This window comes from Pinus tabuliformis, chromosome 3_1 (assembly GCF_031772625.1).
Source record: "Pinus tabuliformis cultivar Carrire ecotype Pingquan chromosome 3_1, CPIR1, whole genome shotgun sequence".
In the NCBI taxonomy this organism is placed as follows: Eukaryota; Viridiplantae; Streptophyta; class Pinopsida; order Pinales; family Pinaceae; genus Pinus; species Pinus tabuliformis.
In genome coordinates, this window is record NC_142301.1 from 829954039 (window position 1) to 829980523 (window position 26485).

Genomic DNA, 26485 nt, shown 5'->3' on the forward strand with positions numbered 1-26485 from the left:
TTGCAACCTTTCTTCTACCTACCCTTTATTTATCCTAACATTTTTTTTTTTCACTTTATTGGGGGCATTTGAGCTTGCTCACCCTTTATTTTCTTTTCTTTTGACAAGCAAACTATCTAATTCTAACTTTATAACTTTCAATGACTCAAATTAAACTGATGAACTCATTTTTATTTTCTACCTAACTACTAATCTGCCAAGGTTAAACACTTTGGGTAGATCTTTATTCTCTATCTATCAACATGAAATTTAAAGCATGAATGCGTCAAGATTAAGCTTTTTGACCATCATGGATTGTGGCATTTCTGACAAGCTACACAACCTCATTTTGCATAGTAAAGTAAAAAGTAGTGGCATTTGAATTTGCACATTTTCATGATCTGTTTTATTTCTTTTTGGGTTCATATTTTTCACTTTTTTGATCTTTTTCTCTTTCTCTTTGTCCTTTCATTATTCTTTTATGACATACCCTCTTTACATTTTTTAATTTTTAATATGGAAGACGTTTTGCAGAAAGCAAAGTATGTACAACAAGACTAACCTTAGCCAATTCAAAATTATGAATCCTATTATTATAGGACCCTAACAGAAGGCACACATCATGTACTCTTAATTTGATGTATGTTTTTTCAGCTGGTGTTTAGCCTCCAAACATGTCTGATTCAGCAATATGACAGCTGTAATGGAGGATTCATTGTTAACGTTTCGTGAGTTATTTGTTGAATAGGGACCATTAAACTGTATAAGAAATATCTGGTTCTTGTTAGGTGCTTAATTGCTAACACATGAGAAGCTTTTGGCGAGATCTGAAAAAGATGGATACCATTTGTTAAATGTTTACTGTTAATTTTTAGCAATAACATCTAGGCAGGTTTCCAGTCTTGTTTAGAGCTTTTTGCCTTTGCTAATTCGATTCATTTATAGTAATAAAACTAAACAATTTATTTGATGGAAGATCTGAAAGCTGATAAAATGATTTCCTTCCATGCACAAATTGGAATATTAAAAATGCAGGTACAGCTTAAGCCATTAATGGAGCAGTTAACAAGAGTAAAAGATTTAGCTGTCCCTGAATTTGGAAGTCTCCTCCAATGGGAGGCTAGGGCAATTGCTGCTGGGCGTGCTGTTGGTGGGGAAACCAATACAAATGAATCTTCAAAATCTTCTCAAGGGCAAGGGTTTGGTGGAACTCCAATGCCTTTCCTGGGTGAGACAAAGGTTTGACGTTTTGAACTTAGCATATAATTATGTTATTTGGTGCTCCTGAGAGATTCACTTGGATACTTGATTCTGTCCTGCCTTTATTTATGTTGCAGTTGTTTTTATTGCTTGTTCTATTGGATATTATTATATGAATGAAAGTCTATTTAAAAGAATGCCCCTCGGCTTCTCTATTCTTAAATGAAATGCTGTCTCTGGTTTTGTGCTACTACCCTGACAACTTGGTTTCTCTTCACCTTGGTATATGACAGATGGGATGATTTTCTTGTTTATAAGTATTTATATTCAAAGGTCCTGTAGATAATACATGTCTTACCCATTGAGAAGGTTTTGTCTTTACTTTTTTATTTTTATTTTTGGGTAATTTCACTTGTTTCTTTGCCTTATTCCTGTGATATGCAGGAAATTCTAGGAGGTGCGGTTTACCCATTGTTAAATTATGCTTTTATGTAAATGACTGTTTATCTTCACCTTGGAATATGACAGCTGCATTGATTTTTCTGCTTTAAATCTATTAAAGAATACACTTCCCAACCATTGGAGATTTTTTTTCTTTGGTACTTCGAATCATTTCTCTGTCCTATTCGTGTTCTATGTACAAATCTGTAGGACGTTGCCTTAGTACTGTTTTCTTTGTCAATAAGTTACAGATTGTTGCAGCTCTAATTTATTTTCTTAGTCTAATATTCTTATGGGTCTCTTTTTTTACTACTATAATTTGCTTTCAAAACAAGGTACTTATGTAAGGGAACATATTTGCATAATGAGAGTATTATCTAGAGGAACATTCAAATGTTTTTTTTGTCACACTTTAATTTGATGAGTCATAGAACGTATTCTCTTATTTTAAAAATATATTATATGGTATTTGATAAAAAACTTGATACACATTCATCTCATATTATATTTTTTATATAGGATGCAAGAATTGATTTTAGGCAATGATTGTGATCCAGTGATTGTATTGTCGAATTTTGTAGTTATCTAAAGGAAAATGAATGAACTTTAGAGGACTTGTAGTTAATAGATCTTAGAGGACAGTTGTGTAAACATTTCAAGTAACACCATATTTGAGACTTCTATTGCCAAAGGGCCTTTGTTTACAGGAAATTATCCTTAGTTGGATATCTTTTTGATTTGCAGGTGGAAGTGGCTCTCTCTGGTATGGAAGTGAAAGCAGAGGATTCCAAAGAGGATGTTGCATCTTTAAAAGTCTTGCCTCCTTGGATGATCAGACAGGGAATGAATCTTACTAATGAGCAGCGTGGTGAGGTAAAACAAGAGTTAAAACCAGACAATTTATCATCTTTTACGGGTCCTGCTGTAGAGAAGAAGCCCACAGACGATGATAAAGGAACAATTCAGCAAAATTTACAGGTACGCAATGGGGGATAATGATAATGACATTGGTGATTATGTGAAACGTACACACTTGTTGTTGCTTATTGTATCAACTTGTGACTTGTAAATAGTAAATACTATGCATTATTACATGTATAGATCCTTATCAGTCAGTTGGGCCTGCTAATCTGGTTGAGCTATATTGTAAATTTTTTATTAATTGCATTGCAGGAGGAGTATCTAAAAGCTTACTATGCTGCAATCATTAAGCATCAGAACGAAGCAGCAGAAGCAGCTGCAGCTGCTGCTGCTCAAGAAGAGAAGCCCTCAGAGCGTCGTGTTGGAATGAAATCCAAACGCGAAGAGGAAGAAGATGAAGGAGTTGAATGGGAAGAACCTCAAACAACAGGTCTATCTCCCCATTGTCTTATTTTTAATCTTGTTGTTTTTGTAAGTTGTTAGTTATTGGAAGGATGTATGTCATGAAAATGTTGAACTTAGTGAGGATCAAATTGGCTGGAAGGTTACTTTTTCTGGTTAGTTCAGTAATCCACATGTAGTAGATGTATTGTAAGTTACCCATTTTCTAAGTAACGGTATAGTCATATCTTGTTGGGATAATACGTGCTTTCTGCCTTTTCTTCTTAGGAACAGATAAGTGAGAAACAAGTCTAAGTTTGCACTTTGAAAAACAAGTCTTAAGTCTAAGGCTTATTGTCTTCTAGCATCCCCTTGTTGAGAATTAAATGTGACCTGCTACTTTTCTCATAGCAGGTGTTATTATTATTCGACTTATAATGCCCTCCTGTTTAGGAAAGCTTTATCCTTAAAATTCAAGGGGAAACAAGTGTTGATTTGGGGTAGCATCGGATGTGCTCTAGCCATGAAAATTGGTGGAGAGGCTAAAGCACATGAGATCTTCAAGACCCAGAAAGGGTTTGGGCAGATTCTAACCAATTTGGGAGATATTAAAATAATTAATATTTGTAATAGTGTCCCTAAATCTAAACTTAGGAAAAATAAAATATTAATGGGTTTTAATATAAAACTGGATTATAATGGTCCAAAAGACATGGATCAAGCCAAATCTAATATTAGCGGTTGATTAGAAATTTAATCTTGGCCGTTGATGAACCAACGAGAAAAGTATAAGAAGAGGATTTTGAGGGTCAGTTGGAGAACACACTGAGGGAGACCAGTCAGCTCGATTTCTAGAGTCGGGTTAGCTGAGAAATTCGAACTAGTGGTCTGGAAAGTAGCAGGAGGCAACAAGTACAGAACAAAGAATCGGGATCAACACCAGAAGACCAACGGAGAGGCAGGAGAGGTAGACGTAGAGGCAATAGTAGACTGCGCAGTCCCTAGAAGGCCTGTGTGGGTGACGTAGAGAGGCCCAAGGCTGACGCAGAGAAGCAGGGGCTGACGCAGAGTGTTTGGGAGCTACGCAGAGGTCAGCAAGGCTGATGCTGGGGCTGGGAGAAGTGCTGGAGAATTTTTCTTTTTGTTGGTAAGCCAGTTTGGCACCTTGTTGTACTAAAGAATTGTTGGATAATAAAATCCTCCCTTGCTGTACTGGTTTTCCCACATTGGGTTTTTCTGGGGAATGCTGTCCAAAAATATCTGTGTCGATGTGTTGATTCTTGTGCATGTGTTTGTTTCTGTATTATGGTGTGATATCTGCAATATAATTTATTTTAATGTTTATTGAAGGAATTTCATAAATAACTTATTGGGAATTTAAGTAGGCAAAGTAAATCAAATGTTGCAGTGATAGAATTTTCACAACAAGACAAAGAGTTCATCGAATATTGTAGCAATATTAACTCATCTTAGTGTTGAGAAATCTAGGGGCAATAAGATAGATGATTTCTTTTACTTTGATAATTGCTTGTGATGTGCTTTTACTTAACTGCTTGTGATGTGCTTTTACTTAACTTAATTAGCTTCTTCTTTCACTTGATTATATTTAGTGTTCTTTTCATCAAATAGCTACCAAACCATAAAGAACAATAAGACAAGAGGACACAAGATGTAGGCGATCAGCCAGGGCCAAAACCTCTCCACTTGAGAGGAAAACCCACAAGAATTCTTCTCTTCTTATAGAACTTCAATTGATGAATTCCAAGACCTATGACCCTTGACCAAGACCCTCCAAGACCAAGTCAAATATTTCCTCTTGACGAGCTTTCCTTCCAGCAATTCCTCAGCAACTTTTGCAATTTCGACTTCCATCAAATTCTTCTACAACTTCAACCTCCCAGTAGAATCTTCTGCAACTTCGAGCTCCTAGAAGATTCTTCTGCAATTTCGACTTCTAGTAGATTCTTTTGCAGAAACCCTAGCCTTGGCACATGTGGAATTTATGGTAGTTTCTTCCTCGTTTCCTCTTCGCTTGAGTTGATTTTCTCTCCTAGAGAACTTTGCTTGCAAAGTGTACTTCTTGATGCCCGAACTTGACTTCTGCAACTTGGTCTTTGCTGCTACAATAGGTGCCCTGATTTCTTTGCACATGTCAAGAGTGATAGCCCAAAACTAGTCCAAAATTTTCGCTCTTCTTTTCTTCTTCTTGTCCTTCTCTTCCTGGCACTTTTTCCTCTTCCTTGATCGAACTTGTGTGAGTGAGAGGTAGTTCTCCAAGTGAGGTCGAAGCCTCTCTTATATATAGGTCTCCTACTAGGTCGAATTGCTTCTTTTAGGGCGACTTGTTCACTTGTGAAGGCGGACTTGATATTTGCACTATGACGAGGTCTTGGAGGGTCTTTTAGCTCTATTTTGAGTCAAATAAATATTCTTTACAATATGTAACATGCCCAAATGGGTTTTCATAAATGATAATGACTCAATTGACTTGTAGACTAAATGACAAGCCCTAGAAGCACTCAATGGGTGCTTGACCTAAAATAAATTTCAATTGAGCATGAAACCCATGCCTCAAGAATAACAATAATAAATTTATTTTTTCTCTTTACATAAAATCATGATTACATGTGTCATTATGAAGACCAAACTTAGTTACATATTTCAACACTCCCGCTTAACTAGGGAGATATTCATAATCCATACAAGGTACTTGGACATTCTCAATCTGAAAAATTCTCATTACAAACTAGCATTGTCACATAGCAAGGCCTTGACTAACAACTCTATCTCTCCACAAGATCATGGCACAATGCTGCTGAGACCAATGATTGACAGACACCATCATCATTGTCTCTCAAGGCACATACCCCACCTGGGTGTTCATAGGGTATGTCCTTTTTACGACAATTCCTATCTTGTATGTCCCACCACATCCTCAAAGAGTATCGGAATCAGTCTCAGATGCTTACCCAATCCTCCATTCTTTTTTCACAATATTAAGACAAGAATGACGTGTCTATCTCTCCCTCTCAACTAGGGAAGATATACCCATTCCTCTAAAAGGAATGTACCCAAGCTTCCTCTTATCCAGGGACTTGTCCAAGCTCCATCTTGGCTAGGGACTTGTTTCCAACAATAGCTTTTTGCTCTTTGGTGGATATTATGGTACCTTCAGTTGCTTATAGAGTTCCTCCTTTCGATGTCATGAACTACATCCTCTTCGTTATGGAGCCTTCATCTTTCATAGGGCATCGACCATTCATCATTTTCCTTCACTAACTTCATCGGTCATGTCATCCTTCTATTTATCGGAAAGTGATCCTCTAGTCCACATCTGGTTTTTCTTCATACAACTACCTCTTCCAAGTCATGTTTTCTTTCAGGAGTGCTAGTTGTAGGTGACATCTACAACTCTCTTACGGTAGCCTTGTATCAACCCATCCAGATGCTGTTCAAAAATAAAAAATGAACATCAAATCAAAGTTACCTTTTGTGATGACGTTTCATCATGACATTTGCTTGCTTGCAACATCAACATCCTGCATAATCACATCTCCAAGACTCTCAATGTCAAGGGTCTCCTTCATTTACAGACCTTCATTAGGGTCTTCATACCTTCTCTATGGAGATGTCATGGCCAATTCTTCTAGTCATTAGATGTTGATTTCCCTTTTCTTACATGACCATAGTTGCATCTTTCACGATCTCTTTTTTCTTTCTTCATATATTGTTCCCTAGGAACTTTCATTCATGGTTCCTTCATCTTTGTCAACCACCTCATATTCCATATGAGGACATATTATGTTGATTTCATCTTGTCAATATGTGAATCATGCCTTCATGCATCTTTCCAAAGGAAGAAATCCCTTTTCTTCGATCATGCTTAGGAGGTAGAGCATTTACCCATGCTATTTGCAACTATATGATGACATGACTTAATTTATCAAATATATACATACCTCTTCTTTTGATCATCTAGAGTTCCTTCAGCAGCTTCCTTTCCTTGCTTGAGAGATCTTTAATCATTTTGACATGCTGCATTCCTTTGTCACCATACCATCATCCTTCTAAACAATGAATCCCATACAAGGTGGAATTCTTAGCAAGACACTTGCTTCTTCCAAGAGAGGTGAACCTTCTAATGAAGATTCCAATAGAGGATCTTGATTATCCTCATTCTGCAAATGCTCCTTTCTAATGATGATGATGTATGATGAGCTCTTTTTATGCTAGATGACTTTCTTCTAACCATATATACTACTTATGCTTTCAATTCAATTAACAAGAGCTCCTTCCTTTATATGATGACTGCTACATCCATGTATATTTCTATTTCAACTATCCTTTCTGCTTCTATAATGATGTCATGAGCTCTTGTTTCAATTATATGCTTCCAATATGATGCCATCTCCTAATATGATGCATCCTATCATACTAGAGAACTTGGCTACATCCATGTAGACTTCTATTTCAACTATCCTTTCAACTTCTATAATGATGTCATGAGCTCTTGTTTCAATTATATGCTTCCAATATGATGCCATCTCCTAATATGATGCATCCTATCATACTAGAGAACTTGGCTTGCAAAGTGTACTTCTTGATGCCCTAACTCGATTTCTGCAACTTGGCCTTTGCTGCTACAATAGGTGCCTTGATTTCTTCGCACGTGTGAAGAGTGATAACCCAAAACTAGTCCAAAATTCTCTCTCTTCTTTTCTTCTTGTCCTTCTCTTCCTCCCACTTTTTCTTCTTCCTTGATCGAACTTGTGTGAGTGAGAGTTAGTTCTCCAAGTGACGTCAAAGCCTCTCTTATATATAGGTCTCCTACTAGGTCGAATTGCTTCTTTTAGGCCAACTTGATCTTTGCACTATGACGAGGTCTTGGAGGGTCTTTTGACTCTATTTTGACTCATATTTTCTTTACAATATGTAACATGCCCAAATGGATCTTTCATACACGACAATGACCAATTGACTTGTAGACTCAATGACAAGCCCTAGAAGCACTCAATGGTTGCTTGACCTAAAATAAATTTTCCTTGAGCATGAAACCCATGCCTCAAGAATAACAATAATAAATTTATTTTTCTCTTTACATTTAACCATGATTACATGTGTCATTATGAAGATCGAACCTAGTTACATTTTTCAACATGTAGAAGTATTAATCATGCTGTGTTGACTTTTATCAGCAAGAACTGTTGATAAAGTTGACTTCAACTTGTATATCATTTCTAAGCATAATGCTAAGTTCTCATTTTTCTTTGATATACAAGTTAGGATTAAAATTACTTCTCTTGAAACCACTTGATCCAAGATATTTATTGATCTTTTGGTACGAAACTCAAGGGGCCTGATTTAATCCATACAAGGCCCTCATCAACCTACATACCAAGTTTTCTTCTCCTTCAACGACAAATCCTTCGTGGTGTTCCATATATACTTATTCTTGCAGCGTAGTTATACATTAGATGGATGTAAAAAATGCAATCCTAAATGGGGGTTTGCATGAAGAAGTATATATAGAGAAACTTAAAGGATTTGTTATTGTAAGGAGATGAAAAGTTGGTATGTAAGTCGGTAAAGGCCTGATCGATTAAAGGGATCTCCTCAAATTTTGTATGAAAAGATTGATAAGTTTCTTAGATCAAGTGGTTTCATGAGAAGTAAGTCTGATCCTAACTTGTATATCAAAGAAAAAGGAGGAGAACTTATCATCATGCTTAGAAATGACATACACCGGTGTTGTATATATATATATTGAGCAAGTTCTTTTATGATCATTAGGGACTACTCACCTAATCTCATTAAGAACATTAACTTAATTGTCATCTATAACCTATGAGTTATTTATCAGTTTATTACATTGCCACATTACTCTTAGATACATAAAGTAAACATCACAATGACTAACCCTTCCCAAGGGTGAAAATTTTAAATTTTTTAGAGTAATAAGTGTTACCGTTCTGTATTGTAGTAAAAGTATATATGTTTCTGGAGTTATAAGAAGATTGTTAGGGGTGTAACTAGATATGACCAACAACATCAACGATGTCACAATGTTGGAATCCTTCAAATTGAATGGGAAATATCAATGTTGAAATTAAATTTCTGACTGTAGCATCAATCAATAATAGCTGTAACATGTCTTGAAGCTACATAGCCCCCACACAACTCTGGAGGTTGTGAAGCTAAAGGCAAAGCTGACACATCTAGAAACCTACTGGTGGATGGGGGTAGCATCTCTACGACATAACCATCCAAAAGTCTACCATCCAAGCACTCTTTAACCATGGCTTCATCCTCCAAATTAATCTCTTCCCCTCCTTATAAGCGTCTTGGTGCTCCTTCTGCTTTGACCCACTTGATTACCCTTTATTCTGGCTTATGTTATCCACGTACTGTGCTTGTACACAAGCCTCGTCCACCGATCTAGGTTGTTCGGGGAGATACCTAACATTATGGCCATCTTTCTGAACTCTGTTGTATATGTAGAAGAATGTTTCTTGTAGCCCTTCCCAGTTTCAGTTTTCTTTGCATATGGTTTAATGCCCACATCCCCACATAATCATACTTATATATATAAATTTAATGCAAATTTTAATAGAAACATTACAAGCTGCCACTACTATTTCACTTTTCAGCTGATAGAAAATTAGAGACAAGCATTCACACAAGTTTGACACACAGATTTTTGGTCAATCTCTGACCCTGGTAAAACCCACAAGGGGAAAACCAGTTTGAAGGAGATTTTTATTATGCTTTTCTCAGGAAAATTTTACACAACAATAAAACTCGGGTAATTATTTCCCTTTTAGAACTCTGCACAGCTCTTTGAATTTTGTACCACTATCTGGAAATTAGTGCATGCTCCAGAAATCTCTGCCCCTATCAATGCGTGCCACTGTCAGCAAGCTCCAGCCTAGATTTGTGTGCTCATTGCCCTGAATAACCTCCTAAAAATTCGAGCCTCCAACCAACATTAAATGCCCTTGAAAACCATGCCTGCAGTCATCAATCTCTGCCTTGAACTGCATGCTTCTGCTGACAGAATTTCTCCTTGAAATGTCTGTCAATCAGCCCAGAAATTTCTCCACAAATTTGGGTTGCTCTCCTGACAGTCTCCCTCGAAAAACTTGTTGAGATTCTCCTCAGTTTCAGCACTGGAAATGATTGTTGTAACCTTCTCAACCTGCGTGCCACTTCCCTGTGCTACCTCGACCTATGTGTTGCCTCCCAGCCTTGGGATTTGAGCTTGTTTAACTTCTCCTAGCTGCTGTACCTCTATTTCCCCTTTAGCACTTGGCTATTACAGCCTCCCTCTCCTTCACCTTGCTCTTCTCTTCTCCTCCACAAATACACATGAAGAATGAATGAGCTCTCTAGCATTTTTTCTCCTTTTTAGCCTCATTATGATGAGAGAACCCTAATCCTTCGATCTATAGCTGAGATTAGATCTCAACTCTCACAGATCAATGGTAGAGATCTAATCTTCATTTGACCCCCTTTCTATGTCTCTCCCCTCATTAATGAGCTCCCTAGTCACTTTAATGTTGTTTTTGTACCTCGTATTTTTTTCACATAAAGTCAACTTAAAAACATAAAGTGTCTTTAATAATATACAGTACATAGTACTAAAGTACCTCATAAAGTGAATTTAATAACTCATAAAGTTACTTACTAAAAAGGTGTTCTCGTGTGTTTTCCTAGGCAAAAAGGCAAATGCAGTAGGAAATACCTCCTTGCTACCTTTTCTCAAACACTATCTCTTACTGAGGAAGGTGTTTCTCACCACTCCCAACTTGTCTCTAAAATACACATGCTTGCCCCTAGGCAGTGACTTGGTGATAATGTATGCAACCTGTTCATCAGTGGATATATAATCAAGCTTCACTACCCCTCTTAAAACCCAATCTCGAATGAAGTGGTACTTGATCTCAATGTGCTTTGACCTATCATGAAATATTGGATTCTTCGTGAGTTTAATGCAACTCTGATTATCACAATATATCATAGTCGGTCTCAGCCTCTGACCAAATAAGCCACACAACAACTTGCGAGGCCGAATAGCCTCACAACTGGGCTGACTAGCTGCAATGTACTCAGCCTTCGCAGAACTCAGTGCCATTGATCTATGTTTCCTACTGAACCACGACACAACTGCCAATCCCAACCTGAAACAACACCCAAAAGTACTCCTCTGATCACTAGCACTGCTAGCCCAATCTGAGTTTGTACAACCTGTCTACCTGACTCCATCCCCTTGGATACTGTCCAATCCATAGCCCACTGTGCCTTGTAGGTATCGTAATACATGTTTCACAGCTACCCAGTGCAACCTCCCTGGGCTCCATCATAAACTGACTCAATGTGTTGACTGCAAAACAAATATTTGGCCTAGTGTTGACCAAATACATCAACGGAAATATCAACTGATGATACATAGTGGGGTTCACCAACTCTGAATCTAAAGTCTGCAACTTCTTCGAGTTGGTAATTATAGGATTAGCTATAGGCCTAAAATCCTCCTTATGAAATCTTCTTAATATGTCACTTGCATACCTGCCCTGGCCCAAGAAGATACGCCCATCCTCCTGCCAAACCCCCAACCCCAAAACGTAGTGCATCAATCCCATATCGGTTACGTCAAACTCTGAAGCAAGGTTCTTCTTGCAACATTGAATGTGTCTCTCCTCTCCTGTAATAAACAAATCATCCACATATAGAACTAGAACGAATGGATTGTCACCAACCACAATGAAATATAGGTTCGAATTTGCATCACTCTTTTGGAAACCCATCTGCTACAAGTAAGCATCAATCCTCTTTTACCATGCTCTCAGAGCTTGCTTCAGTCCATGTAAGGCTTTCTTAAGCATACACACATGAGACTTGTTGACCACTTAAGTCTCAACTACCCCGTGAGCAGAGTATAGTTCAAAGCATTCAAATTTTTTAGAATTCATCATCATCATTACAACATCTGGTCTTTACTTGTAATCCAAATTCTATAGCCATGTAAAACATCTAGATATCCTATGATTTTTACTAAAGAGTTTCACTCTAGGGAGTTTTTTTGCCTCAACTAATTATTTGTGTTTTTCAACTGCAAATAATTTGTTGAGATTTTCTCCCAAATATGCCCCAAAGCTAGAGTGGAGCTCGATGGTGAAGTCTTAGGTGAGTCCTAGTGTATAGAGTCTATGTAAATTGCCATACTAGATCATATCTAAACTCTCACAGAATTTGGTTGAGTCCAGAGGCTAATTTTTTTTAATTGTCAAAACTCCCCTTCGAAACAGGATTTCCATGTAATTTTTGATGTAAAAAGTGTTATCTATAGTAGTTATAGGTGGTATGAGTAATCAAAATTAGACCTCATCACCTGAACTTTCTATCTAGACACTTTTAGGGTCGAAAAACATGTTTATAACCCTCTAGAGTCGTATTTTTTATTCTCTGGCAAAAATGGCAAATAATTTGCCAGAAAATAGCCAAAAAATTAAAAGCGAGGAAAAATAAAAGTGAAAGTCTCATTCCCAAGGAGAAAAATCCCACAAAAAATTGATTGGTCCATAAAAAAGAATATTTTCTAACAAAATCAAATTTTTGGACCATGGTGGTTAAATTGAATGATAGATTTTCGAGAAAAACAATTGGAAAACACATTTTTGGACCGAGATCAAAGATTTGGTCAAGCTAACTCACTTTTCAAGGGAGATCAAGTTCCTCCATCAAGATTAATGAATTTAATCAAGGGATGAGATTAATTTGGCTAAGAGGGCGATCCTGGCTTCAAAAAGATGTTTCTTCTTCAAAATCGATGGGATCAATCCAACAAAAAATATTTGCACTTAGATCCAATCCAAAATTGATATCTTCTTCAGATCTGCAATGAAGCTCAACAAAAACCAAAAAATATATAAAAATAGATTGAAATTATATACAAAGCTAGGAGAAAATATATACAAGATTTATTTACAAATTTACAAAAATAAGCTCTTCAATAACAGATATGTTCATTAATAGCTCTAAAATATATTTTGAGAGATTTTAGATAGACAAATTTCGATCTAGAGCAAATGGTAAGAAACCCCCTTTTCCTGATTCGAATGATGTCTTTAGATGATCCACTATGGGTTCCTCAACTTCTATGCTTGAATAGTTGGTTAATTCACCCGAAAATGTCCCCAAGTATGCACAATCTAATCAAGAATATTATTTTCTACACATTTGAAAGATATTTGTTAGATCCACAGATATTTGGATAGCATAGTGATAGAGGAGTCTAAGGGTTTAACCGAGAACCAATATATCTGCTCCATCTAGTGTGTTTCTACAAATCTAAACAATGATGCAATATAAATGTACATTGATGAATCTTCAAGAGATAATGGAAATAACAACATTAAAACACTAGTGGAACATTAAGCACAAGAGATCAGAAAGATTATATAACTGAAGAATAACACCATAGCTTTGCCCCAAAGACTTTTATTTTATTGCTCAGAAAAAATATTACAAGAGTAGTAGAGCTTCACTTGACCAAGAGCTCAAGAATTTTCATCGTTGTTACAAATGAAGAGCTTAGAGCTTTCTTCTATAGAAAAAATGAGAGCATGAGAGCCTCCAAGTGGAAAAAACAACTAGTTGACTTGATCCATGGCTTGATCCTCCTCCCAATAATTTGAACCCTTGATTATTGCTGCAGAGATCTCCAAAAATTTTGACCTTCTTGATTGATGAGTTGGATGGACCAATCCTTGACCTGTGGGTGGTTTTGGACCACTAGAATATCTTCAAAAATATTTTTTGTGAAATTCCCTCATTCAAAATAACCACCTGGACCAAAAAACTCAATTTCCCTTGAGAAAATATTTTCCTTCTGGCCCAACAATTTTTTTGTGGGTCTTTTCTACCTTGGAAATGAGACTTTTCTCAACTTTCAATTTGATCCCTTTTTTGGAAAGTACACATTCCCTTTTTTATTATTTTCCCCTTGGAGAAAAATTTATTTTCTCTCATTTTAATTTTTTGACTAATTTTTGGTTAATTATTTTGCCATCTTTGCCAGAAAATAATAATAATGAGTCTAGAGGGGTTTAGACATATTTTTCCATGCTCAAAGTGTACCTAGATAGAAAATTTAGGAGTTGAGGTATAATTTTGAGTACCCTCACCCCCTAGAACCTCTATAGACAACACCTTTTACATCTTCACATGAAATATTACATAGAAATCCCCTTTCAGAAGGGGAATTTTGACAATAAAAATATGACCTCTAGACACAACCAAATTTTGCAACACTTTATAAATGATCTAGTATGATAGTTTACATAGACTCGATACACTAGGACTCACCTAAGACCTTACCATCAAGCCCCACTCTAGCTTTGGGGCATGCTCAGGAGAAAAACTCTACCAATTATAAATGTTTAAAAACACAGATAATTGGTGGAGGAAAAAAACTCCCTAGAGTGAAACTCTTTGGTAAAAATCATAGGCTTACCTAGATGTTTTACATGGATTTATAAACATACTAGAATCATTTTTACATAATGGCCCATAGGGCTGCAGAATTTGGATTACATTATGATGACCAGAAGTTGCATGATGATGATGAAATCTAAAAAAATTCTAAGTGCTCTACACTATACTTTGCTCAAGGGGTAGTTGACATGAGTGGTCAACAATACCATCATGTCACCTGCTACTCTCACCACATCACCACCCAATCTCTCTGGTGATCTGCTCCCCCTCACTGACTCATGTGCTTCCTTCAAGGAACCATAAAGCCTTCCCGACTTCCTCATCCCTGAAGAGGTCTCTTGCACAAGTCTGGGAGCATCATCTCCATCCCCTAACACCTGTGGTCCTGATGAAGATGCCCCTGTGGTTTGTAGTGATCCTGTACTCTGAGTCCTTGCACTCTAAGATCTTGCACTTAGAGATCCTACACTCAAAGATCCTACACCCTGTAAACTTGTCACCCTAGAAGCCAGTAATCCTCTTGACCTCTATAAACCTATACTCGTGAACCTTGAACTCTGTAGTGTGCTCCCCTTCCCAGGAGCCCAGTGCTCTACACGATCACCCTTCTGTGACCTCACGGTCTTGGAAGGCTGAAACATGAACTTGCAGAGTCTCCTCTCATGGACACCAATCAATCCAGCAAATGCTATGCTAGATCCTAATGGATACATTAACACCTGTCCATCCCAAAACACCACAACGTATCCCCTGTCCTCAATACATGAAATTGATATCAGGTTTCTCCTCAGCCCCAGTACATAAAGGACCTTCGTCACATTCAAAGGTGGCAATGACTCCCTTTGAAAGGATATAGTCCCCACTCCTATCGCTCTGACCCTGGTGTCATCTCCAAGCACCACCTCCAAGTCTAGACCCTTTGTAAGACTCATAAAGTGCTCCCTGACTCCAGTCATATGGCTAGATACTCCACTGTCTATAAGCTAGACACTCGTGGATATAACACTAGTGGCTAAACTCACCACCAGCGCAAACCTTGTATCAAACCTCAAGGTGGACTCCTCCACCTCGGCTGATGTTGCCATTTCTCCTTTTTCTTGCTTTCTTCTTGCGACACTTGGATGCATAATGACCCATCTTCCCACAAGCAAATCATTTCACTTCGCTCATGTCCTTCTCAGACTTCTCTTCCTCCTACTGCTTTGACCCACAAGTGGACCCTTTCTTCTTCTTGCCCTTAGTCGTAAGGGAAACATTCTCCTCCTCACCTCCCCCACCACTCTAGCTTCCCGCCTTGGCACTCCTCCTGGTCTCCTCTTAGATGAAATCATCCCACAACCTCCTCCAGTCTGGAAAGTGCTCTTTGGCCACAATGCCATGTATGAATCCATCCCACTTCTCTGAGAAACCATCTAGTGCAATCCTGACCAACTGGTCCTCAAGAATAGCCTCTCCCACGACAGCCAACTCATCCTTCACCTGTGAGATCTTGGTGAGGTATGAGGTCACACTATCAATCTTGGTCATCTTGGTACTTCTTAGCTTTTGCCTCAACACCATTTTCCTGTTCTCATTGGAACTCTAGTGTAATGTGACAAGAGACTCCTGCATTTCATAGGCAAATCTCATCCTGGTCACATGAGGAAATAGGTGGTCTTTGATGGCATTGAGAATGATTCTCTTCGCTTTTACATTCTTCTTGTTGAACTCAGTCAACTGAATAGGATTTGTAGGAGTTTGCATGGCATTCTCCACAATGTCCCATACCTCCAACTCCTCAAACAAAATATTGACATCCTCTCCTTCCAGGGGCCAAAATTTTCTGCCCCTACCAATCTGTCCTCCACCCTTATACCAGTCGCCATGACCCTCCAAACCAACACAAAATTTGAGATCTCTCACAGATCTGTCACTAGTCAGCCTTCCTCCCTCTCAACCATTAATCCTTTGGGTTTCTGAATGATGTTTTAGGTTGTCCTCTCACTGTTCTAGCAAAGGGTGTTTGCTGGTCTGATATATCATCTGATTTATCCTCAGATCTGAATGGTCCTTTCTCAGAGCTAGAGCTTGGAAGGCTCTGATACCATTTTGAAAAATAATGTCTGTTGTAGCCCACCCAGTTTCAAATTTTTGCAAGGTTTAATTCCAAAACCCATCAAAAGGATATGACTGATATACACATCATTTTCTGCATTTAACTTGAAACAATATAGAGCTACTCTAAGATTTCACTTTCAGCTGATAAAAGAAAAATAAGGCAAGCACACACATGAATTTTACAGTGTTTTTGGTCAACATGATCTTGGAAAAACCCCACATTGGGGAAAACCAGTTCTTCTAGGAGTCTTTTATTTGCTTCTAAGAAATTTCATACAACAAAAAATTCAACAAGGGATTTACTTATCTCTTCCCTTTTGTAGCTTTTTAGAAGTCCTCATTACACTAGAATTTTGGACTGATATTATCTTCACACAGTCTTCTCGCATTCCAGTGAAGAACTTGACTTCTGGATTGCTCCTTTTGCTCAAGGATTCGAACTACACATTCAGTCATTGGTTACTTAAGAACTCGGTCTCAGTTACAGTAGATACCTAGGTCCGTGCTCATGGGCTTCCTCTTCCAAGGCAGCTCGCTGAAACTTACACAAATCTGCCCGAAATTTTCGCTGAAGCAGACTCTGTATAGCCCGAAATTTTGGCAGACAGTTGAAGGATCCCAAACAATCAACCAGAAATGTAGTTTGAGCTCCTGGTTCTCTTACACAGGCAGAGAAATAGCTCAACCTCTGAGCTACAGGTAACAGTGCCTCCTCTCACAACCTTCGAGCTCTCTCTTAATGACTTTACCTCAACCTCTAGAAAGAAATTCGAACTAATGTAGTGAGGGTTCTTTGATCTTTGTTGTAGAGGTTTCTCACAAAAAATTCTCCTTCTTTCTCCTGGCTGGCTCGAGCTCTTCGCTCTCTCAGGCCTTTTCTCAAGAACTCATGAGAGAAAATGATCTCTATCTTGCTATACATTGCTCTTTCTTGCTTCTCTGAGCCTCCTTGAGCAGAATTGAGCTCCCCTAGCAGCCTCCCTATGCTCTCCTGTTTCCTTTGAGAAGAATAATAAAGAATCATTCATTTCCTTCACCTTTTGTCTTTGTTTTGAGATGGTAACCTGACCCTAAAGATCAAGGGTTGAGATTAAATCTCAGCCCATGAGATCTATGGTTGAGATCAAGCCCCCACTTGACCCCTTTCTCATGATGACCCCCTCATTTAAAACACTTCCTAGTACCTTTTAATGTTTTAGTACCATGGTCACTTTTTCTCTCATAAAGTGACTTTTAAAATATAAAAGTCACTTTAATAACATAAAGTGAACTTAGTACATAAAGTCACTTTAATAACCCATGTGACTTTAATAAATTAAAATACAAGGTACACAACTCATAAAAGGTACTTTAGTTCCTTGACATTAATAAACACATAATGTCACTTAGACAAAAGGATATTAATGTGTATGCCTAGGCCAAAGGGAGAAGTGCTTAGGAAACACTTCCAGATTCCTTAGTACCATTTTTTCAACACATGATGCTCAGTGTTGAACTCAGGTAAACATGTAACCATCTCTCTCAACATCCTAAATGCTCCATGGTGCAAGTGGGCCATCCTCTTGTGCCATATCTTACACAACTCACTACTGCTGCTCTGTGCCACTAAGGTTGTGGTAGGTTGAAACATAAAACTGTAGAGTCTCCCACTACAAACTTCAATTGCTCTAGCAGAAGCTATGCTAGATCCCCTGGGATATATAAGCACATGTCCACCTCGGGACACCACTACATACCCCTATCCTCAATACTAGAGATTGAAATCAAGTTCTTCTTCAAACCTGGAACATATAAGATATTCATCACTTTCAAAGGAGGTAATGACTCATTCTAAAAGGATATTGTTTCCACTACCGTTGCTCTGACCTTGGAGTTATCTCCAAGCACCACCTCCAAGTCTATGTCATCCTCTGTGAGACTCGTAAAATGCTCCCTCACTCTAGTCATATGGCTGGAAGCTCCACTATCAACAAACCAAACACTAGAAGACATGACACTAGTGGCAAGACTTACCACTAAAGCAAACTCTGTATCAAATCTGGTGGAAAACTCATCCTCCTTTGTTGAAGTTGTTGCGCCCTTTTGCTTCCCCTACTTGTTGGGACATTGAAAGGCATAGTGATCAATCTTCTTACAAGCAAAGCATCTAACTTTGCTCATGCCCTTCTCTTTTTCCTTCTGCATCCCCTTCTTTTGGTTGGGCCCACTAGAAGAGCCATTATTGGCCTTCTTCTTGCCCTTAATTGTGAGGGAAACATTCTCCTCCTCACCTACTTCGTCATGTTGGCTGCCACTCTTGGCACTCCTTCTGGTCTTCTCCTAGATGAAATCATCCCACATCCTCTTCCAATCAAGAAAATGCTCTCTAGTAACAATGTCATCAATGAATCCATCTCACTGCTTGGGAAAACCATCCAGTGTTGTCTTGATCAACTAGTCCTTTGGGATAATCTCTCCCACTGTAGCCAACTCATCTCTCACCTGTGTGATCTTGGTGAGGTATGAGGTCACGATGTCAGTGTTGGTCATCTTCGTGTTTCTTAATTTCTGACGCAACACCATTTTCCTATTCTCATGGGTGCTCTATTATAGTGTGATCAGGGATGCCCACATCTCATAGGCAAATTTATTCCCTGACACATGAGGTATAAGGTGGTATTTCACTGCATCTAGAAGAATCCTCCTAGCCTTGACATTCCACTTGTTGAATTCTGACAACTAAACAAGATTAGTTGGTGGAACTATTGCACTCTCTATAATGTCCCACAACTCAAACTCCTCAAGCAACAAGGTTATTATCTCCTTCCAGGGGCCAAAGTTTTCAGCCCCACTCAACCTATCCTCCACCCTCGAACCAGTAGCCATCTGACTTCCACAACCAACACAATTTCTCAATCATTGAAGAGTGGCAAACTCCTCCCTCTCAATCATAGATCTCTGGTATATAAGCATGTTTTATGCTTGTTGTAGGTTCACTGTTTATCAGCTGAAGATTTCACTGGCTGCTTTGATACCATGTAGAAAAATATGTTTCCTATAGCCCCTCCTAGTTTTAGTTTTCTTTGCATACGATTTAGTGCCCACAACCCCACATATTCATGTTGGTATATATAAACTTAATGAATATTTTAAAAGAAACATTTCAGACTACCACTACTATATCACTTTTCAGGTGATAGAAATTAGAGACAAACATGCACCCAAGTCTGACACAAATTTTTGTTCAATCTCTGACCCTAGGAAAACCCACAAGGGGAAAGCCAATTTGAAGGAGATTTTTATTATGCTTTTCTTTTACACATCAATAAAACTTAGGGGTACTTATCTCCCTTTTAGAACTTTGCCGAACTCCTTGAATTTTGTACCACTGTATAGAAATTATTGCACACTATAGCAATCTTTGCCCCTAGGAATGTGTGCCACTGTAAGCAAGCTCTAGCCTAGATTTACGTGCTCTTTGCCTTGAATATTCTCCTAAAAATTTGAGCCTTCAATCGACGTTAAATGCCCTTGAAAACCATGCTTGCAATCAGCAATCTCTACCTCAAATTGTGTGCTTCTATTGACAAAATTTCTCATTGAAATGTGTCAATCAGACCAAAAATTTCTCCACAAATTTGGGTTGCTCTCTTGACAATCTCCCTAGAAAAACCCGCATAGATTCTCTCCTCGGTTTCAACACAAGAACCACAAAACTCGTCCAACAATGTTATAAAGAAATGGTCTATGTAAAAGAGAGAACACAACCTCCTTGAGCCAATAGAACTCAGCCCTCAATAAATATTTTAACTCAATGAGTAACTCAGAAATGTATTTGATCCCTTTTAAATGGAAAATTGGTCTCTTTACTTTTGTACTCAACCCTTTTAAGGATATAAAACTCTACCCTTTCCAAAGGAGAAACTCGACCACCAATAGAGGGAAACTTGACTAAGAAAACCATGGATAACTTAGCCCCTTCTTTGACAATTGAACTCGGTCCTTTTTCCATCAGATTTGTCCTCTTGGAGTATGGGAGTCCAACGCGAATAAGAATTGAAAAACACCAAGAATTAGTCCATAAAATCAACTAATAACACTACTTTTTTTGCTAATAGCTTCTTCGCTGAAGCACAATTGCGAAATTTGAGTGACCCCAATCCCAAACTAGCTAGGGTGTATAGTTTCAATATCGAAAATAGTAACTAGAATGAGGGTATCCAATAACCCTAAACTCTTCTTCAAGAGCTCTCCAATTTTTTTTCCTCAAGTGAACAAATACAAGAATGAGGAGTGACTCCCCACTTTCCCATTTTATAACTCATTCACCACTTTTGCCACATTTTTATCATTTTATTTTAATAAAGTCACTTTAGTGGATTTTCTCACTTTATAATTTAAAAGTGACTTTTCAATAGCCTAAAATCCATGTCTGTTTTTCACCACTTTAGCTTTTGTAATGTATTCTCTTTGGCGAATTGTGTTCCCTTGATTAATTTTTTCCATCCTAGCCTAAGGGAAACTTATTAGGCCAGCAAATCCCCTTTCTTATGCCTCCTAAACGAATGGGGACATTACAAAGACCCTATTAATTGTTGTCATGAGACTATATGAGTCTGTGCTAGAGCACCTCAAGATGGCCCACAGTGTTTTGGACTCCATTCATAGTACCATTGGGGTGAAGTGGGGGTGCCCCCTCTCTCCAACTCTCTTTGGGATTTATATTGATGAGCTTGAGCCTTTCCTCCATGAGCACATACAAGAGAGTGACCACTGCCTACTTGTAAATTTTAGGCAACATTGGTATGTTCTATGCTTTAGAGCAATTTTACTTCAATTTTTTAATGAGCCCAATATCAATTTCAGTTTAGCAATCACATAGAGATGTAAGTAAAATGATGGTAGAACATAAACATAAACAGTAGGAGACAAGCCAAGACAAGAGGACACAAGATGTGGCAGCAACCAGGGGCAATCCCCAATGTTGGTAAACCCTTGACCAAATCTTCTTTCAGTCTTCAATAGTTTAGCAAAGAGAGATAGTACAATTTACAAATTCTGATAATTTATAACAACAGCAAAAGAGCCTTAAACAGAAAATTCAACGCTAGTCAACAGGGCAGATTTGGCCTCCAAAATAGCTTGGTCAAACCCAGTCAACTCGGCCTCCAACAGTTCTCTGAATCAGCCCAAAAACAGTCCTGAAAATCATAGTCAAACTTGGTCAACACAGAAGTCAGACCTGCGGTCAATTCTCTGCAATCAACATTGGTCAAACAGTACGGAATGTCTTGATTTCTGTGCCCCAAAATGCGACCTGCCCAAACAAAGATTTCCCTCACAAAAACGCAGTCAAACAGGGTCAACGCTGGTCAAAGTCAGCCTCCTGAAATTTCAGCCAAATCCGGTCAACGCCCAAAACACAATCATTTTCTTCGCATGTGTGGAGAGGCTACCCATAAATCTGTACCCAATCATGTGAGGAGAGAGAGATGTGTGAGAAGTGAAGTGTGTCGAAATGAGGATGAGGCATCATGTATTTATAGCAAACGTTGAGGATGAATAGACGTGACTGTTGGGCTTCTGAGCCTACATAAGTTTGCTCGACGACCTTGAAAATTTGTCCATAATCAAAATAAATTCATAACTTCATTTGTACATGTCAGAGTCGGATGATCTCTAGATCAATCCTACACCTCTCGGAGAGAGGAATCCAAGAAAAATATCAGCTGTCATAAATAAGATGACCCATGTAGAGTTTGGCCTTAGTTGCCAATTTTAGCACTCCCTCTCAACCAGGGAGAACTCCACCTGCTAATCCATCTGCCAATTTGTACTATCTTTGCCATCAATGCACTGCTTCGCTGAACTATGAAGAAGAAGAAGTGATTGAGAATGTATCATACCATTCCCTTCTGACCCGAAGTCAGTCCCAATAAAAAGAGTGTCTCGTACCACTCTTACTGACCCCAAGTCAGTTCTAATCAAAAGAGAGTGTCTCATACCAATCTTACTGAACGAAAGTCAGTTCTAATTGATCCCAGATCAATATTGGTCATCCTAGCATAGGGAGTATGGTAGTACACGATGCGTCCATCGATAGTACAATGGTCCCTATCCTCATTTCCCTACTCATTGGCCAGATGAGAGGTACTTCCCATGAATCCCAGACTGCATGGGTAGGATGTCTTAGCAGGAGAAGGATGAACCACTCATCCTGCCTACATGTCGTCAAGGGGTATCACTGGGGAAGGATGAACCACTTACCCTGTACACAACAAACCACTAGGGGAGGCTGAACCACTCACCCTATGGTTGCTCATCACTCCAAGAAGTACCCCAAGCCCCCCAGAGCTCCCAAAGCTCAATGTCCATCTCATACAGGACCCTCATAAAAGGGTCTCTCCACGACTCCAAGTCGTTCTCGAAAGGCCAAGAATTTGACCTTCCCCAGGGGCTTTGTCAGAATATTGGCGACCTGCTCATCAGTCCTAATGTGATGGAGCCTTATTGCTCCTCGTTGTACCATATCCTAGATAAAGTGGTACTTGATATCTATATGCTTGGAGCGATCATGAAACACGAGATTCTCTAATAATCAGATCCCACTCTGGTTATCGCAGAGGATCACGGTGGTATCTAGCACATGTCCAAACAACTCACTGAAGAGCTTCCTCAACCAGACAACTTCATAGGAGGCCATACTAGCAGCTATGTATTTGGCCTCGGCAGTGCTCAAGGCAACCGATTTCTGCTTCCTGCTCATCCAGGATATTGAAGTAGAACCTAAAGAAAAACAACATCCAAAAGTGCTCTTGCGATCCACCACACTACCAGCCCAATTAGCATTAGAATAATCATGCAACCTCACATTTTCGGCAGTGTATCTTAGTCCATGAGTGATAGTGCCCCGAAGATATCTCAGAAGCTTCTTGGCGGCAATCCAATGTATATGATGAGGCTCAACCATGTATTGGCTCAATGTGTTAACTGCAAAACATATGTCCGGACGAGAGTTCACCAAGAACATCAGTGCTCCTATGAGTTGACGGTACTCAGAAGCATTTCCCAATTCAGGTCCAGCAACACTACCACAAACTTCTTAAAGTTAAGTTCCATCGGGGTAATCACAGGGTTGCAGTCCACCATCCCAAATCTTTCCAATATCTTTACAACATATTTCCCTTGAGAGAGGAAAATTTCACCTGGATTTTGCCAAACCTCCAACCCTTTGACATAATGCATCGGTCCTAGGTTCTTCATCTCATATTCAGCAGCCAACTCCCTCTTACATTTGTGAATGAGATGGTTTGCACCTGTCAAAAAGAGGTCGTACACATAAAGTACCAGAATGAGAGGCTTATCATTTTCAACCTTAAAGTAAAGGTTTGGATTGGCTTCACTTCTAGTGAATCTCATTTTCATCAGATAGCTATCGATCCTCTCATACCAAGCTCGGGGTGCTTGCTTTAACCCATAGAGAGCTTTCTTCAACTTGCATACATGAGATTCCCGATCATGAACCTAAAACCCCTTGGGTTGTTCCACATATACTTCCTCTTTGATTGAACCATGCAAGAAAGCGGTCTTGACATCCATCTGATGTAGGTTCCATCCTTGCGAGGCAGCAAGGGCTATGATCGAGCGGATGGTGGTGTATCAGGCAACAAGTGCAAATATCTCATCATAATCTACACCTTCCTTTTGAGAGAAGCCTCGAGCAACAAAGCGAGCCTTGAACTTTTCTGCACTTCCATTAGCTCCATGATTGATTTTGTAGAGCCACTTAGAAGTGACAACCGATTTGTCATGGGGTCTAGGGATCACATCCCAAACATCATTCTTCATAATTGACTCGTATTCTTCGTTCATAGCATCCTTCCATACTTGTTTCTTCATGGATTCTTCGAATGATGAAGGCTCATTTTGAATAATAGTGCTCATGGCCGTCAAATAGCCTTGATACATGTTTGGCTTCTTGCTTTCACGGAATGTCCCCATCGATGCAACATGTCTCTCGGCATATTCGAGAGTTTCCCTCAGCCATGAGGGTCTCCTTTTGGAGGAGGAAGGCTCATGAGAGAGTGGATCAATAGGATCCATAGGTTCATCAACATGAGGCATCCTTTTGTCCTCTTTTTCACCCGGATTTCCTGTGTTGCCTTCATTGTCCTTCCTTAGGATAGGAAGGTTGTTGATCTTCATGAGGGCCATATCTTCGTCGAAGGTGACATCATGACTTATCTCAACTTCCTTTTGACCAGCCACATAAATTCTATATCCCTTAGAATTTTCACTATAGCCCACAAAGATTCCTTTCTTCCCAGATGCACCCAATTTGCTTCTTTTCTCTTTCGACACATGAAAATATACAGGGCTTCCAAAAATTCTAAAATGAGAGGCATCGGGTTCTTACTAGTGAACATTTCTTCGAGAGTCTTGGAGTCCAATGCTTGATGAGGGCATCAATTTTGAACATACAAGGCGGTATTTGCAGCTTCACCCAGAAACATCAGAAAGCCTTGATCACGAAGCATGGCACAAACAACTTCTACAATAGAGCGATTCTTCCTTTCAGCCACACCATTCCGCTCCGGAGTGCATGGCATTGTAGTCTCCCTCTTAATGCCAGCTTCTCTGCAATTATCTTGGAATTCATTTGGTTCTAACTCAGGCATACCTATCACCGTCTATCTCACATCGGGTAGGACCTTATAATGAAAATGATCGAACCTTCAGTGCCATAGTTCAGATTGTAGAGATGTGTCACAAGACATGGCTCCCAATGGACTTCCTCCAACTTGATACAAATTGTCAACCCTGAACCCAAGAGTAAAAGCATCTTTGAAATTTCTTTTCCAAACACATGCCTTTCCATCGATAAAAGCCACCTTGAATCGTTTATCTTCCATTGTCGAAATGGACATCAGGTTCTTCTTGAGATCGGGTACATATAGTACTTCTTGCAAATGAATAGTGTTACCTTGATTCAATTGAAGGGTAACATTCCCTACTCCCTTCACGGGATAGGTGGCATCGTCTCCAAGGATGATCTCCAAGTTTGTCTCATTTCTATCAGATTAGAGAGGGCTTCCTTGTATCCGGTGAAGTGCCTTGAGGCACCACTATCAATCAACCAATTTCCCAAAGTGTCCGAAGGAGAGGCAGTGGAGAGGGCCGATATAAGATAGTACTCCTTTTGCTTATTGTTAACAACATTGGATTCATCATACCTGGAGTTCCTTGATTTCTTGGAGGGTCGACCATTTCCTTGATGTCCCGCATTCCTTTTTCCTTTGCCATTAGACCTGCCATTCCTTTGATTGTTGTTGTTGAAGTTGCCCTTGGAGTTGTTATGGTGGTCATCATCTCGAGGTGTATCCCTTCTATTAGGACACTCCCTTGCATAGTGGCCAAACTTATTGCAAACAAAGCATCTTCCCTTCCTTCCATTTTTGAATCCCAGTCTTCCTTGACTTTGCTTCTTTGAACCTGCATTGTTCTTCCTCTTGGCATGAGCGAAGAATGCATTGGGGTTGCTTCTATTAGAAGGCATTTATTGCTCCACCATTCTTGTTTCTTCTTGAATGCATCTCGAGATCAATTCTTCAAACCTTGGAATTCGATCATTGTTGAGTATAGTGGTTCTAAATACATACCACTCAGGTGGGAGTCCTCCAAGGGTGGTGAGAGTAAGTTCCCTGTTAGGAATGAGTTCTCCAATCGAGAGTAGATCATTCTTGATCTCAGTAATCCTCAAGAAATAGGATTTTTAAATGTCCCCGTCCTTCCCTTTCTTAATATCCTTCAACTTATTCTTGAGAAATAGAATTTGATTAGCATTACTAACCTTGAACATGCCGTCTCGGATCCGGGTGGCATTACTGACTCCACAGTTCTCCATGCAAGAAGTTAATGCCCAGTACTGCCAGCTGCAGAGCAGCGTGGCCTCCCGGGACGTAACCTCATGCGAGCAGGGAATGAGTATTAATGT

General features: G+C 39.1%; 1 protein-coding gene across 3 annotated transcripts in view; it reads left to right on the forward strand.

Moving 5' to 3' along the window:
• The window catches only part of LOC149190052 (uncharacterized), a 206981-nt gene that overhangs the window by 141275 nt on the left and 39221 nt on the right, over nt 1–26485 (forward strand). For all 3 annotated transcript variants that reach the window (XM_089412006.1, XM_089412008.1, XM_089412007.1), the window contains exons 9-11: nt 1015–1218; nt 2365–2598; nt 2794–2971. In XM_089412006.1, coding sequence (XP_089268132.1) covers nt 1015–1218; nt 2365–2598; nt 2794–2971 — 616 coding nt within the window. The remainder of the gene's footprint in view (nt 1–1014; nt 1219–2364; nt 2599–2793; nt 2972–26485) is intronic.